Raw genomic sequence first — 17,124 nt, forward strand, 5'->3', positions numbered from 1 at the left:
TCAGCACCCCAAGCCTATTCTTCAATCCACTTCAGTGCAGGTGCCGGCATGTTTACTAATGGAAACTGGCAGTGAAGCTGATTTCCTACTGTGCATGTGCGAGCTGCACTGTGCTTTCTGAATGGTCCTGCCATTTTCTGGGACCTGTGTGTGTCTCAGAAGTCAGCAGGGGAAGAAGGAGGGGCGGGAGATCTTACCCAGAAGTGAAATCAGGTACCTGTCAAAACCAGGTACCTGCTTTTCCCCGACCCCCCACCCCCACCCCACGTAGGGTGCGAACAAGCAGAGCTTCCCCTTTTAGGTGGAGCTCCGCTTTAAGGTCGTTAAGAGCATTTCTGATAAGCATTTTTTCTTATTTTTTTCTTATTTAGATATCTGCTTTTTATGGCACATAAGTATGAGCCCTCTTATTTTATATATAGCGATGAACTATAAGCAACAAAAATTTCACTATGTATCCTGTTGGCAAATTGGGAATTAAAGGTTTTAACATTTTAGATACATCTTTAGATATATCTTTTCCTTGCAGTTTTTCATAGTATACACAAAAGGTCAGTTCACCATGGCAAAGCAAACAACATACAACATCCTATAACAAGACAGGTTTCATCATCCTATTTGGTCACAGAAAACAGATGGTTGGTATGATGTATTGCTGCTATTGTACATTGCAATTTTAATTTTAATAAGCCAAAATACCTTATTACTAAACACAACACTTTTTTTTAGTTTTGAGTGGACAGTGGAGAGGGGATAGAATACTTGTTTTTCATTGCTGTCTATTTCCCCAATAGGGAGATTCAGCCTCTCTATTTGTCCTGTTTTACTGACCTGCAGAGAGTGAAAGTGAAAGAAAAATGTCAAACTTTGGGCTCTCACCGACACAGGCATAGAAGGGGAAATCCTCCTACGTGACCCTTGTGATGACCAGGGATTCTCTCACTTTAGAGGAATTTCCCTCTTGCTTCCTGTTGTGGCTATGAGTTAGTAAGGCCCCTTTCACACTGGGGTGGTGGGGGCGTCGGCGGTAAAACGGCGCTATTTTTTGCAGCGGTATTCGGCCACTTGTGGTGCTGTTTTAACCCCCGCTGGCGGCCAAAAAAGGGTTAAAACCGCTCGCATAACGCCGCTACAGCCGGGGTATAGCCGCGCTGCCCCATTGATTTCAATGGGCAGGAGCGGTGAATACACCGCTCCTTCACCGCTCCAAAGATGCTGTTTGCAGAAGTTTTTTTTCTCTCCTGCCAGCGCACCGCTTCTGTGTGAAAGCCCTCGGGCTTTCACACTGGAGAAACAGCAGCGGCAGTTTTAGGTCGGTTTACAGGCGCTATTTTTAGCGCAATAAAGCCTGCAAACTGCCCCAGTATGAAAGGGGCCTATTTGAAAGGGAAATCTCTCTAATGGAACACAGACAGCAAAACAAAAACAAAAAAAACTGACAGGGTTTATAATCCTTGCTCTTTAGAAAATTAATAAAAAGGTTTGCCTTTGGTTCTACTTTAGTGTTACTTTTGCAGTTACAGTAGAACTAAAGGCATTTTTTTCCGTTTTCACAGAGAGGAAAGGAATTAGTGCCCCTTGCGTTTTTATTGCTGTCAGGGTCCCCATTAGGGAGATTCACTCTATTTGTCCTGTTTACTGTTATCACTAAAGGTGAAAGAAAATGCATAATTTTGGGATGTCACCAGAACGGTAATAGAGGGGAAATCTTCCAATGGGAACACTAGTTCTGGTAACACCGGTGACAACCAGAGATGCCCTCACATTGGTGGGATTTTCTGTCGCTTTCTGTTTTAGCTTTAAATATATATAATGGTAACATACTGCGTTTTTAAAGTGGTAATATGTTGTTAACTTGTACCTAATTAGTCTGTTTCTGTTTTTAGATCCATATTTTGTCAATGCTGTGGAATGGAAAGATCATGTGTATTTTTTCTTCAGGGAGACAGCAGCAGAATTCAACTACCTTGAGAAGGTATATTTTATTGTACTGTATAAAGCTACAATGATATTCTTGTGCTCTGAAAATTAGACCTTTTTAGAGGTACTAGTTTTCTATCCTACTGTTTTCCTACTACTGTAAATTCTTTCTACCAAACCTTTGGTTTGAGAGTGGTAAACTGAAGGAGGCTACTTCTTAATCTTCAATTTGCGCAATCCTTGCATTACTGTTACCATAAGGTAGTCTGTTGATCTGTTTGGTGCTATTTTGGTATCCCTGTGTGGGTAAACAGAGAAAAACTGGTGATGGTTTTGGAGGTAGTGTTCCTTAAAGGAACAGCCTTGGGATACCAGGTAGCATTGTCCATAACCAATTTGAATGTACCGATAGCTTCAAGTAGATTTAACTACTGGCCCTATCAGATCCGTTGCAATTTCACTCAAAAGGAAACTCAAATCACTTGCAATAGAACCAGCAGACTATGGAAACACGGCATAGTCTTTTCACAATAGTCTTTCACATCGGCATGTATCCTGGGACAAAAATAACTCTGTAAAATATGTTCTCTGGTCTCTGTATCAGCCATATATTACAAAGTTCTGCTATAAAGCCTAGGTACCATGAAGAGTTCCACAAAGTCACATCAAATGTTGTTCATCTGGTACAAAAATTCATCACAAACAAGTTATTGGGTTCCTGCTGCTTACCTTCAGATGTTCAGAGGCTTTTGCAATAGTGGAATCACGTAACTGGTCTAGCTCCAGCACACTGGGCACAGTAGGCACTAATGTATCTTTGGGTTCAGGGGTCTTGTCCTCTCCCCTGCATAGTGTACAGTGCCTGGAACAGTGGCAAAATCTCTCCCCAAAATTGGCATGTCAGGATATGCAACTAGACCAGGGTGCACAAACAGTGACAACTACCAGATTCAGCCATACTCCATAAGTTCTTGGAAACCATGTGATCCCATTCACTACAATTCCAACTAGGGCAGATTATGGGTTTCACCCATGCTTCCCAAGCATCTATTGACAGGTGGCATCCCTCCGATTTTCTGACCTCTCAGTGCTTCCTCTTTGTAACTTTACAGGCTGTGAGGCTACTTTTAAACTAGTGGCTAAGGAGGCAGCTTCTTGGTTGTTAGGGAACTCAAAGCTATAGAGGTCTTCATCAGCAGTATAATGCTCTACTGGGTGATCGGCTGATTTTGGATCAGCTTAGCTCACTTACCTCTGCAGCTCTGGAAGTAGAGCCCTCATTAACTGGTTCATGGTGACCCTCTCTATGATTTGAGGCCCTGTAAGCACTTCAGGTTGCTGCGAATGTTTGACAAGTTTTATCAGGTAATACATTTAGGAGCAAGTTTGTAGCTCCAGTTACTGCATGCACCTGCTGCTCCCTTTCTGATGTTGTGAACCCCAGCTGCTGCAAGATCTCTCCTTATAACTAGTCATAATCATAGCCACTGTGAGAGGGTATCTTGAAGTTTGCCCTTTGGGAGCCTCCCGCTAACAATGGCCCAACTGGATCTACCCATTGTTCCTTAGTCCAGGTTTGTGTCCTCTCTAAAGTACATGAGAAGGTTTCCATATAATCTTGGGCTGTCATCCTTTATAGGTGTAAATATTTGTGTAAAATACTTGTGCGCTGCTATGTATAAACAAATTTGTGCATATAAAAATAATGATACCTTTTTGTGGTAAATTGGATTGTAACAAATATATAAGTATATAAGAAGAGCTGCAACCATTGATTAGTAAAATAAAAAATAATGGCGTGCTTATTCAACAATAAAATATAATCAGTGTTCAAATATACTGTATAAACCTCCATCTGTATTTCATGCATAAGTGAGTCAAACATATAAACAGCAGGTAAATATAAAGTGCAATGGTTATAACTTTAAAAAGTCCAAATCTATAAAGATAATGAAAACTTAGTGGATAACCTTCCCACTCAAGCAAAAAACTTCAATCCGTGCCAGAATAACATAAAAAGTGATTGCGATATCTTCCACCATCCACCCCTGAGTGAATTGGCGGCTCACCTTAGGTGTTCTGTGCTTCTTGGAAAATAGTGCCCCATAAGAAACGCACTCACCACTATTATTCACCCCACAAGGAGGTATTTCACCTTCACAGTATGAGCCACTGTGCAGCCTGTGGAGTGGGAGGAAACTTCCTGTCCTATGTTCTCCAAGTGCCTCCTTGTCTGCGATGTAAGTGGTCTCCTCACATTGTCACTTTATTGGACTTTTTTTATACACCAGGGTTTAAGGACGTATATTTCTGAACCCAGTTTCACAACAACAATATACACCAGTCATATATGTTGGATTTTTTTGCACAGAAATGTCACTTTGAATTGCAGGTTTTGCACAGGATTGTGTTTATTTTATTTTCGTTTGAACATAACAATATGTATTATATATAAGCGGTTAGGAAGTTTACACAGTAGGATTTTTTTTGCGGATTTTTGTGAATATACAAATATTTTATTGTCACTTTTTGCACTAAATGCAGCTGTGACACACACCCCTCAAGTATTTAGAGGTTGTAGGTCACCTCTTAATAAGAGCAGCGCCATACCTATCCCCTCTTTTTCACACCTCAAGTAATCTTGTCAACTACACTGGGTCTTAACATCTATATTGCAATTTTGCACTTATCATTCACATCTGTGGTACAAATACCGTACAGCTACACTGGTAAATGTTGAGAAATAAATTGATTGACCGCCAGCATATTCAGCCAATAGACTTCTGCTTTGCAGATAAGGTGGTTATTTAATTAAAAAGATGGCTTCCTGTATATTTATTTGACTAGCTTTCAGTTCTACAACTAAAATCCAGTAACATTTGGCCATGAAGGCCCTCAGCCAAACAGGGCTGGAGCAGGGTCGGACTGACAACTCATGGGGCCCCTGGGCAAAAGGAGATTATGGGGCCCACCTAGGCAATATGAGATTATGGGGCCACACAGTATACACATATATACACACACACACACACACACACACACACACACAGAATACACATACAGACACACAGAATACACACACACAGTATACAATCACAGTAGACACACACAGTATACACATACATATACACACACATACAGTCATATAGTACACACACAGTATACACATACATATAGTGCACACACACACAGTATACACATACATATAGTGCACACTCACACAGTATACACATACATATACACATAAATATAAAACACAGTACACACACACACACAGTATACACATACATATACACACAGAACACACACACACACACACAGAGTACACATACATATACACACATACAGTGGGGACGGAAAGTATTCATACCCCCTTAAATTTTTCACTCTTTATTATATTGCAGACATTTGCTAAAATCATTTAAGTTCATTTTTTCCTCATTAATGCACACACAGCACCCCATATTGACAGAAAAACACAGAATTGTTGACATTTTTGCAGATTTATTAAAAAAGAAAAACTGAAATATCACATGGTCCTAAGTATTCAGACCCTTTGCTGTGACACTGATATATTTAACTCAGGTGCTGTCCATTTCTTCTGATCATCCTTGAGATGGTTCTACACCTTCATTTGAGTTAGGAAAGCCACACACCTGTCTATATAAGACCTTACAGCTCACAGTGCATGTCAGAGCAAATGAGAATCATGAGGTCAAAGGAACTGCCTGAAGAGCTCAGAGACAGAATTGTGGCAAGGCACAGATCTGGCCAAGGTTACAAAAACATTTCTGCTGCACTTAAGGTTCCTAAAAGCACAGTGGCCTCCATAATCCTTAAATGGAAGACGTTTGGGACGACCAGAACCCTTCTTAGAGCTGGCCGTCCGGCCAAACTGAGCTATCGGGGGAGAAGAGCCTTGGTGAGAGAGGTAAAGAAGAAACCAAAGATCACTGCGGCTGAGCTCCAGAGATGCAGTCGGGAGATGGGAGAAAGTTTACCTTCCAACAAGACAATGACCCTAAGCACACAGCTAAAATAACGGAGCGACTTCACAACAACTCCATGACTGTTCTTGAATGGCCCAGCCAGAGCCCTGACTTAAACCCAATTGAGCATCTCTGGAGAGACCTAAAAATGGCTGTCCACCAACGTTTACCATCCAACCTGACAGAACTGGAGAGGATCTGCAAGGAGGAATGGCAGAGGATCCCCAAATCCAGGTGTGAAAAACTTGTTGCATCTTTCCCAAAAAGGCTCATGGCTGTATTAGATCAAAAGGGTGCTTCTACTAAATACTGAGCAAAGGGTCTGAATACTTAGGACCATGTGATATTTTAGTTTTTCTTTTTTAATAAATTTGCAAAAATGTCAACAATTCTGTGTTTTTCTGTCAATATGGGGTGCTGTGTGCACATTAATGAGCAAAAAAAATGAACTTAAATGATTTTAGCAAATGGCTGCAATATAACAAAGAGTGAAACATTTAAGGGGGTCTGAATACTTTCCGTCCCTACTGTACATACATACACACACACACAGTATACACATACATATACACACATACAGTATACACATACATATACACACACAGTATACACATACACACAGTATACACACAGCGTATGCACAAACACCAGCACTTTCCATCTAGAAATCATCCTGATGGAACACACTGCTGCTGCCCCATCTCCTGGCATGCTGGTACTTGTAGTGCCCCAGCATCTCACAGACACATTAGTTGGTAATGCAGGAGAGGAGGGGACTGTGCCTGTGTACTGGTGGGCAGGTAATGAATAGGGAGATGTAGCAGAGATTGGGGGAGATATTCAGAATGTCCTTTCTCCAGGAGCAGTGCACTTATTACACAGGAAAACGATCTAATAGCCTCAGAGGCAGGAGGAGCCATGCTAGAGGAAACACATTGTCCCCCCTCCTCACCAGGGTAAGCCACTGACAAGAATACATTTAGCTGGGGCCATCAGGCAGCAGTCTGTACCCACACTGCAGGTTGTGTCCCCCTCCCTCTCTCCTCCAGCAGTCGGCATCTCCTCTGCTACAGACAAATAAGCTGTGCTGGAGAAGGGGGGATGTACAGCGTGTTTCTGCTGGCTGAGGAGGTACTGGAGAGGCGGGGCAGCTATAATCCCAGGATTTTTAGACCAAAAGTATGTCGGTACAAAAAAAAAAGGAAAAGATTCCCCAAATGGGGTTTTTAGGCAGCAAAAGGAGGATATTAGGCCAATGTATGTAAAAATAAATTAGTTTTATTGTACAAAAATAGCTTCAACACACCGGTTAAAAAATGAGCTCCAATACAGAGTGTTAACAAATCTCATGACACTCAGCACATATAATGTAAGCACGTTTACATAGCAAAATTGTATATATATGTATTGACAGTATCAGAAATGTAGAACTGACGCGTTTCGACCTATATGTTCCAGGTCTTCTTCAAAGGTCAGTCTGCTAAAAATATACAACAAAGGTGCATATGTCAAAAGTTAATTACGTAGATTTCAAAACAGGTATACCATATATTGACATGACATAATTACCCAATGATGAGTGTCCTAGAGCGAGAGGCTTTCTGTAAAAGAGGTCCCCTTAAAATCAAAGAATTGCCTGTTCACTTTCCCCCAGAGATCCTATGGCATCACCGCTGCAGCCTCCAATCCCAGGGGAAGATCCCAAAGATGTGGCTTACGAGAGATCACACTATAGAGCGCCCCCTATCTATAGGCACGGACTCCACGGCCAGTCAGGTGGGGAGGACACCTGCAGCAACAACCCAGGAAGGAAAATACAATTTGGAATCATATGCATTATATGCACTCCAACATTGAGTCTAAAAAATGTATGTATATTTGCTTGGTTGTAAGATACCATAGATACATGTGTGCACCCAATAAAGAGGCCATAGCCTTATTGTACTGGGTGTATGTGTGTGGGTATAAAAACCCACACACATATGTATATACACATATATATACACACATACATATATATATAGTTCATATTTTAATATGGAAAATATCTTTAGGTGCATGCATAAGGTATAAAAATAATAATGAAAAAATAATAATTGATTTTGTAAAAAAAACCTCAACCGTGTAGTTAGGGGGTGAGTAGACTAATCTATACTGCTGGTGGGGAGTGACACTTGGGAGTGAAATGTTGAAAAAAGTGTGAAGAAGCAAGAAACCATGAATCCCTAATGTGGGCAGCAAAAGTGTGTGGAAAGTGAACACACAGGAAGTGTCATGCAAAACCAAAATAAGTGATAGGTGAATGAAAATGGAGAAAAAGTGGTGAGAGAGTGCCCACATATGGGGAAAACCTAGTGAACTGAGTATATTACCTAATAAACAAGGTGAAGATAATGTAGGACCGCACTGTGTTGCCCTATGTGCTTGCACTCAATTGTGACCTGACCCGGGATTGGTCACAGCCTTGAACTGGGCTCAGTAGACGCCCGTCCAAGTTGCATTTAGCAAGTCTGAAAATATAAAGTAGGAAGATATTGTATACATTCAAGCATTTAAAATATATATATGGTCATTGTAATAGACCAAGCATTCTATATAGGACAGCAACAGTGCGAAAACATTCTCATAGAGTGTACTTACAAAGTGAAACTGCAGAGGAAGCCACCAGCCAGACGGAAAGATTCTTAGTGTGATATGGATGAGAGGGTATATGTACCCTTAATTTTGGGCGTGTATCCGACGAGGGTTGATTGGTGACAGGTGCAGACGCCTCCCCCACCTGATGAGACCGATCTAAGGAGACCGTGCTGGGGGGCATGGCAGCCAAATGGCAGCCTCGTGTGGCCCCCCCCGGCGTTCGGGGCGGGTCGAGACTCCGTCAACTGACGTCATCGCCGTCGCAATCGCGTGACGCATCCGCATCACGTGGCACGCGCGGGGCCCCGCGCATGCGCAGTGAGCGGAAGCATCCGGGGATGTCCCCGGACGCTTCCACTCACTGCGCAGGGGCCCCGCGCATGCGCAGTGAGCGGAAGCATCCGGGGATGTCCCCGGACGCTTCCACTCACTGCGCATGCGCGGGGCCCCGCGCGTGCCACGTGATGCGGATGCGTCACGCGATTGCGACGGCGATGACGTCAGTTGACGGAGTCTCAACCCGCCCCGAACGCCGGGGGGGCCACACGAGGCTGCCATTTGGCTGCCATGCCCCCCAGCACGGTCTCCTTAGATCGGTCTCATCAGGTGGGGGAGGCGTCCGCACCTGTCACCAATCAACCCTCGTCGGATACACGCCCAAAATTAAGGGTACATATACCCTCTCATCCATATCACACTGAGAATCTTTCCGTCTGGCTGGTGGCTTCCTCTGCAGTTTCACTTTGTAAGTACACTCTATGAGAATGTTTTCGCACTGTTGCTGTCCTATATAGAATGCTTGGTCTATTACAATGACCATATATATATTTTAAATGCTTGAATGTATACAATATCTTCCTACTTTATATTTTCAGACTTGCTAAATGCAACTTGGACGGGCGTCTACTGAGCCCAGTTCAAGGCTGTGACCAATCCCGGGTCAGGTCACAATTGAGTGCAAGCACATAGGGCAACACAGTGCGGTCCTACATTTATCTTCACCTTGTTTATTAGGTAATATACTCAGTTCACTAGGTTTTCCCCATATGTGGGCACTCTCTCACCACTTTTTCTCCATTTTCATTCACCTATCACTTATTTTGGTTTTGCATGACACTTCCTGTGTGTTCACTTTCCACACACTTTTGCTGCCCACATTAGGGATTCATGGTTTCTTGCTTCTTCACACTTTTTTCAACATTTCACTCCCAAGTGTCACTCCCCACCAGCAGTATAGATTAGTCTACTCACCCCCTAACTACACGGTTGAGGTTTTTTTTACAAAATCAATTATTATTTTTTCATTATTATTTTTATACCTTATGCATGCACCTAAAGATATTTTCCATATTAAAATATGAACTATATATATATGTATGTGTGTATATATATGTGTATATACATATGTGTGTGGGTTTTTATACACACACACATACACCCAGTACAATAAGGCTATGGCCTCTTTATTGGGTGCACACATGTATCTATGGTATCTTACAACCAAGCAAATATACATACATTTTTTAGACTCAATGTTGGAGTGCATATAATGCATATGATTCCAAATTGTATTTTCCTTCCTGGGTTGTTGCTGCAGGTGTCCTCCCCACCTGACTGGCCGTGGAGTCCGTGCCTATAGATAGGGGGCGCTCTATAGTGTGATCTCTCGTAAGCCACATCTTTGGGATCTTCCCCTGGGATTGGAGGCTGCAGCGGTGATGCCATAGGATCTCTGGGGGAAAGTGAACAGGCAATTCTTTGATTTTAAGGGGACCTCTTTTACAGAAAGCCTCTCGCTCTAGGACACTCATCATTGGGTAAATATGTCATGTCAATATATGGTATACCTGTTTTGAAATCTACGTAATTAACTTTTGACATATGCACCTTTGTTGTATATTTTTAGCAGACTGACCTTTGAAGAAGACCTGGAACATATAGGTCGAAACGCGTCAGTTCTACATTTCTGATACTGTCAATACATATACAATGTTGCTATGTAAACGTGCTTACATTATATGTGCTGAGTGTCATGAGATTTGTTAACACTCTGTATTGGAGCTCATTTTTTAACCGGTGTGTTGAAGCTATTTTTGTACAATAAAACTAATTTATTTTTACATACATTGGCCTAATATCCTCCTTTTGCTGCCTAAAAACCCCATTTGGGGAATCTTTTCCTTTTTTTTGTCCTGATCATTAGGGGTGAGCAGCACTCCCTTCCCTTCCCTGTGTCCTTCCTCTTTCAAAAGTATGTCGGTAAGGGACATTTCAGGGACAGATGAAAAAAAAAAAACACAGATTTTTACATACTGTCCCTGGTTTTACTGAGGCTGGCAACCCTGATGCGGCCCCCTAGTGGACCGGGGCCCTCGGGCAGTGCCTGAGTGCCCGAATGGTCAGTCCGCCCCTGGGCTGGAGGGCACCACCTGTGGAAGCTGACCCAGAAAGGTATCCTTTTATTACAGAAAGGTGCTACATGGAAACTGCTGGACAACAGCTGTCCTTGGACATTGTGAGTAGGACTCTTGGCCAAGGTTCCAGGTGTGCATGTGCTATAGAGGCTGAATACCAGAGTAGAAAGAAAGGGCACTCAATTGCCACGTCTGTAAAATTGGGGAAAGGAAAAAAAAAAAAAAAAGGAGTACCACTGGAGGTACTACCAAAAGTCGGACTTTATAGGCCAGGAAACAATGGAGAAGGAAACAATATAAATAAATCATCACATTTATTGAAAAAATACAAAATATAAATATAATTGTTGGAAAGAGTAAAAAACATCATACATATACATTTATGCGATTTGTACAGTGAGCCCTTGTGCGTCTGAATACCAGAGGTTGCTGCAAGGACTGGGATTGTTCATGAAAAGTATCAGATTAACTGGCTAGAGGATTTGTGATTAAGTTTTCTTGTATCTGTTTGAGTTTTAGACAGCCTGCACCCTTATCCCTCTCTCCTGTTAATTACTGCAATAAATCCACAAAAAAGACATCCCCTGGGCTGAGTCGGTGTTTGTCGGTGTGCTTAAAACTGGTGTCCGGACTTGGCAGCCTCCATAGTGGTAAGGCGATCTAGGCCCCTTTGGGGTAGAGCGCTACATTTGTTTCTTGGCAATAGGAAAGTTGTCCAAAGCGCTGCACTCCAAAATGATCCACTTTATTGCAAATTACAGTATATACAAGGCAGAAAAATTGCACAGTGGGGGAGAGAGAGGTTGACACATTTTGCACATTCAGCGCTTATCATAACCTATCAGTTTACAGGTAGGTTACAGATCAGAGCACACTAATACAGTATAACAATCTCACAGCTGTTACCAATTGGCTCAGAGTGGGTCTGCTCCCTGAAGCGTGTGAGCCTGTACAAAAAAAAGCCCAGCTCAGATGCCTCACCACAGAACGACCCAAGCAGTTAAAACACTGGGGGAGATTTACTAAAACTGAAGAACTCAGAATCTGGTGCAGCTGTGTATGGTAGCCAATCAGCTTCTAACTTCAGCTTGTTCAATTAAGCTTTGACAATAAAACTTGGAAGCTGTTTAGTTTCTATGCAGAGCTGCACCAGAATTTGCACACTCCAATTTTAGTAAATCTTCCCCCACTGTTTCCACCCAGTTCACCTCATCACATCTTCTGTAATATAGGAGACCGGACATGTAACTAAATGGTCAACACAACATGATTCAAACGCACAACATCAAATAGTCATGAATGTTAACAAAAAGGTTACTAAAAAAAAACAAAAACAAAAAGAAGAAAAATAGCAAGCAGACACATGTCAAATCAGTAAATCCGTATGCCCCTATGCATATGTCAAAAAAAGACATATGCATAGGGGAAATTGTGAACAAAATTTTTTTTTACTTAGTTTTGTGTCAGTAAATTTTGTAAATTTAAGTAATTTTTCTCCTTCACTGATGGTCACTGATGAGGCGGCACTTATGGGCACCGATTAGGTGGCATTGATGAGGAGGCACTAATAAACCGCACTTAGGGGGAACTGATAGGTGGCATGGATGAGCACTAATAGGCGGCACTGATGGGCACTAATAGGTGGAACTGATGGGCACTGATAGGCGGCACGGATAGGCAGCACTGATGAGCATTGATGGGTGGCAACACTGATGAACAGCAGTGATGGGCAGCACTGATGGGTGTTTCTGATAGCCAGCACTGACTGGCGTCACTAATGGACACTGACTGGTGGCATTTGTGGGCACTGATTGCTGGCACTGATTGGTGACACTGGTGGTGCTATAATGTAATCAGGGCACTGATGATCAGTGCCCTGATTACATGTTTTGTTGTCCCCTGCGAGGAGATGCAGCTGAACGACTCTCCTTGCCACACACTCGGTCAGTGTGAGGCGAGGAGCGCCGATTAAACGGCATCTCTGTGTTTACATGTGACCGGCTGTGATTGGACACATGTTCAAAGAGCGGTGGATGCGATCGCCGCACTGCACGCCCCAGTGGGAGCCAGACTGCCCTGCCGTCGTAAGTAGTTAAAAGGCAGGACTCAAGGATTATCAACAAAAGATGTGTAGCACTACCCCAGTAGGAGGCCTTAGTGTCCCGGGTCCCCACTGCTGCACAGCAAGTCACACAGCATTTCCTTCATGCACTCCAACACAGGAACAAGTCCTTGGCTTGTTTTGATGTTTGATTAGGGGTTAATAACTTGGATGGGGTAGGGAATTATGGGATGCCCAACTTGAAAAATGTCCAAGAACTATGAACAAAAAGGGACACTCCCTCCCTATTTACAAAAGTCCACTTTTCCTTCCTCCTGCGCAAACTTGGTTTTCTCAGCAAAACGCCTGCTGCTTACACTTGAGAGAACTAACAGTTTTGTGTTAGCTCAGCAAAGGCCCATTACAGGCAAGAACTCTCAGTCCCTTGAGTAGTGCAGAGAGCAACCAGCATGACATTCCTCCTTCTGCTTCCCTTGTGGCCACTGATCCCAGCTCCACTTGCTTGCAGAAATTGCTAGCCCACCTGGCTGCTACCAACCACTCCTGGCTGATCTTCCTCCCAGTCCCCCTGACTGACTTTCTGCCCAAGTCCTGCCCCACTGGCACATTTCCATGGAGATTTCCCAAGGCAAGGATGAAGACTAAGCCCACTGCTGTCTTCAAAGAGCACTGTTACAGCTGACAGTCTCTCCTCTTGTGTAGTCCCTGCTCAGTGCCACCCCCCCAGTATCACCCCTCCCCTGCAGTGGGTTCCCTCAAGGGCCACCGACAGCCTCTCCTCAGCACTCCATTTGCATCTTCCACCCAACTCCCCTGCTGGAATGGCCCATGTCTATTTATGGGGTCGTCTCTGCTCCCTGCCAGCCCACCTCTCGGGATTGGCGGAGGCCCCATAAATATAAATGGCAGCTCCTCCTAACCCCTGCCCTCTAGTTCTAGAAGGTTCTCCAACCTTCCAGACACCAGGGGAAGGCACCAGAGAGCTGCCAGGAGAAGTCATCTAGTAACCCTGACCTAATTCAATGGCCAAAATATGCTTTTTCCTACTTCCTACACTAGTAGCACACACTAGAATTGCCAAACAATTCTCAAAAGTCCCCAGGTTACCTGAACAGATATTCATCTGTTGATAAGGTAATCGATGTTGTGGCAAAAAAATCCCATATGGGAGCGAAAAGGATCGTCATGTCCAAAAATCTGCACCCTCTCCCACCAACCCATATATAGCTTGACGAGAGGGGGCTGTAACCTAGTGCCCATCGCCACCCTACATTTCTGTAAATTAAACTCTCCATCAAATTAAAAATAATTGTGTGCAAGGAGGTATTCCAAACACTCAAGATTGAACTACTACATAGGTCTAAATAAAATGAGACTGCTTTTAAGCCCAAGGAGTAAGAGATGAAGGAGAACAAGCTAGATACATTGCACGTAATCCACCCATCCCCCTCCATCCATTCAAAATCCTGACATAGATTGAGGAGATCTTCTCCACTCAGAGAGGAGAATTAGTACCCTAACCCCTATGCTTTTATGGAGAGAGCGGGATCAATACGATCACTCACCATACACCATTTAATCCTTCTCTGTTCAATCCCCCTGTTCCAGTTTCTCAATCTATTGGTGTCCTTAAAGACTTGGGTGGGTTGGAAATTAAAAGACCTTATAATAATCCATCCATCAAGATTGGGTTGAAACAACTGTGTGAGAGAAATGACCTAGTAGTCTGTCCAGCGGACAAAGGTGGCGGCATTGTCATTTTGGATATTGCAATTATGAAAGGGAAATGTTTAAAATTTTAAATGACCAGCAAACTCATAGTGAATTGCCGTATGATCCAACTAATAGATTTAAAAAAATATTTGGAAGTTATCAAACAGGGTTTCCCTGATTCTATTTTGGACAAAAAAGAATGCTCATCTAATTCCATTAGCCCCTCACATTCCTATGATGTACTATCTTCCTAAGATTCACAAGAATACTAGTCATCCTCCTGGACATCTCATCATCAGTGGGATTGACTCAGTAACATCGAGAATAGGTAGATATATTGACTTTTATTTACAACCCTTAGTCAAACAAATGACTTCATATTTGAAGGATACTATTCAGCGTTTGAATGGTATAGAGCTTCCAACGGGTTGTCTACTAGTCACTGCAGATGTGGCATCTCTCTATACCTGCATTTCGCATCAACTTGGATTCAAAGCAGTTCATCATCATCTGTCTCAGGATTTAACAGTACCCTATATCCAAAAAAAAAACCATTATGGAATTATTAACTTTTGCCACAGGCCACATTTATTTCTGGTTTAATGACCAGTTCCATCTCCAAAAGAAGGGTGTGGCCATGGGAGCCAAAGTTGCCCGCAGGTTGGCCAATTTATTTATGGCCAAATGGGAGGAGGATGTCGTCTATGCTCATGGGAGATCAGAGGTGGTGCTCTGGGCATGATACATCTGTCATCCTCCTCCTTTGGAATGGTAGTCTTGATTCGTATATGAATACCCTAAATAGTAATAACCAAGGTATTTTGGTATCTTTTGAAACCAGTTCATCAGAGATTCATTTTCTTGACCATCAAAGTGGAGGATAGCAAATTGGTTACCAGTACTTATTTTAAAACAACAGATGGAAACTCTTAGAGAGCCAGTTTTTAAGGCTTCGGCGTAATTGCATTAATCTTCACGATTTTGAAGGGATACTTTCAAGCTGATCTTGATTGAGAAATTCAGAGGGTAAGTGAATCAGATAGGAGTGAATTGTTTCAGAAATGTTCCCGCCGTAATAATAATCCTAAGGGATCCTAAATGGTCCCTTTTTATGTCTCTTGATCCAGCATCATCAAATTAAACAGATCTTTAATAAGCACTGGGATGTTTTAAAGAATGATCACATTATAGGTCCATTATTGCCTGAAAAAGCTGATTTTATCTACAAAGGTGCTCAATCCCTTCAAATGAAATTTGCTACTAATATTATCAACCTACCTTCTAGACCTACGTTTTTTCATAACCTAACAGGTTATTGTCCTTGCTAAAAATGGAATGTAAGCGTTCATAATACTAATGGGACCAAGAAAACCCAATCTTTTTGTGTCAAATGTTACTAATCGAGTTTATCCAATTAAGCCATTCATTACGTGTGCCACAACCAATGTAGTTTACCTTATTACTTACCCTTGTGGCAAACACTATGTGGGCAGGACTATACGTAGTTTTTCTACTAGGGTTGGCGAACATATTTCAAATATTAGAAGTGGCAAAAAGAAACAGTGTTGTCAAACACTATGCTAGGTTCCATCATAAAGATCCAGTGGGTACCCAATTTCTGGCCATAGATCGTTATGTTCCTCCTTGGCGTGGAGGTTTAGCCAAGCGGGGTGTGTCACAATTGGAAGCCTACTAGATATATATGAACTCAAATCATATTTTCCACATGGTATGAATGTGGAGTGGGACATCAATGCTTTTATAAATAGGGCTTGATGTGCCCACTCCATATTTGTTCATTTTTATTTTTATTTTATTTATATTTATTTATAATCTGGTTGATGTATTTTTACATTGCTAACTAGTATGGCACATTGTTGAATTAATCATTGGATGACAATATGTGTTAATTTTTTACAATTTGGTTGTTTTTATCATTGTTTTTTCGTTTATTATACCCATATGTGGTTGGGTTGTTCATCAATTCATTCATCGTAGTCTTAATTATGATCACTAGATGGTGCATACATTTTTTTCTTTTTTCCTTTTTTTTTTCAACAAAACATGACCATGAATTGGTTTCATTGATCTAAACCAATTTTTTGGATTTAGTTTATCTATGCATCTATTAGGAGGGTGCTTTATTTTTGGAGCCTGTCATGAGGCATGCATATAATACACACCCACATGTGTATAACTATGTACATATATTTTTATACGTTTGTTAAAATATTATAGACATTGAGGGGCGCATGCGTGGCACAAAGAGGGATGGACGTGTCTGAAAACAGCTCCGCTGGACCAGGACTGCCAAGCACGATTCCCAGGGCTATTAGCCACCAAAATCGCCCGATTTTCACACACACTCCGGTGGGACATTCTCGTGCAT

The 17,124-nt window shown here is 42.3% G+C and overlaps 1 protein-coding gene across 4 annotated transcripts in view; it reads left to right on the forward strand.

Annotated features, from left to right (window-relative positions):
* SEMA6B (semaphorin 6B) overlaps positions 1-17,124 on the forward strand; it is a 1,880,978-nt gene that overhangs the window by 1,307,175 nt on the left and 556,679 nt on the right. For all 4 annotated transcript variants that reach the window (XM_073594847.1, XM_073594838.1, XM_073594868.1 and 1 more), the window contains one exon: positions 1,887-1,975. In XM_073594847.1, coding sequence (XP_073450948.1) covers positions 1,887-1,975 — 89 coding nt within the window. The remainder of the gene's footprint in view (positions 1-1,886; positions 1,976-17,124) is intronic.

This window comes from Aquarana catesbeiana, linkage group LG01, assembly GCF_042186555.1.
Source record: "Aquarana catesbeiana isolate 2022-GZ linkage group LG01, ASM4218655v1, whole genome shotgun sequence".
Taxonomy (NCBI): Eukaryota; Metazoa; Chordata; class Amphibia; order Anura; family Ranidae; genus Aquarana; species Aquarana catesbeiana.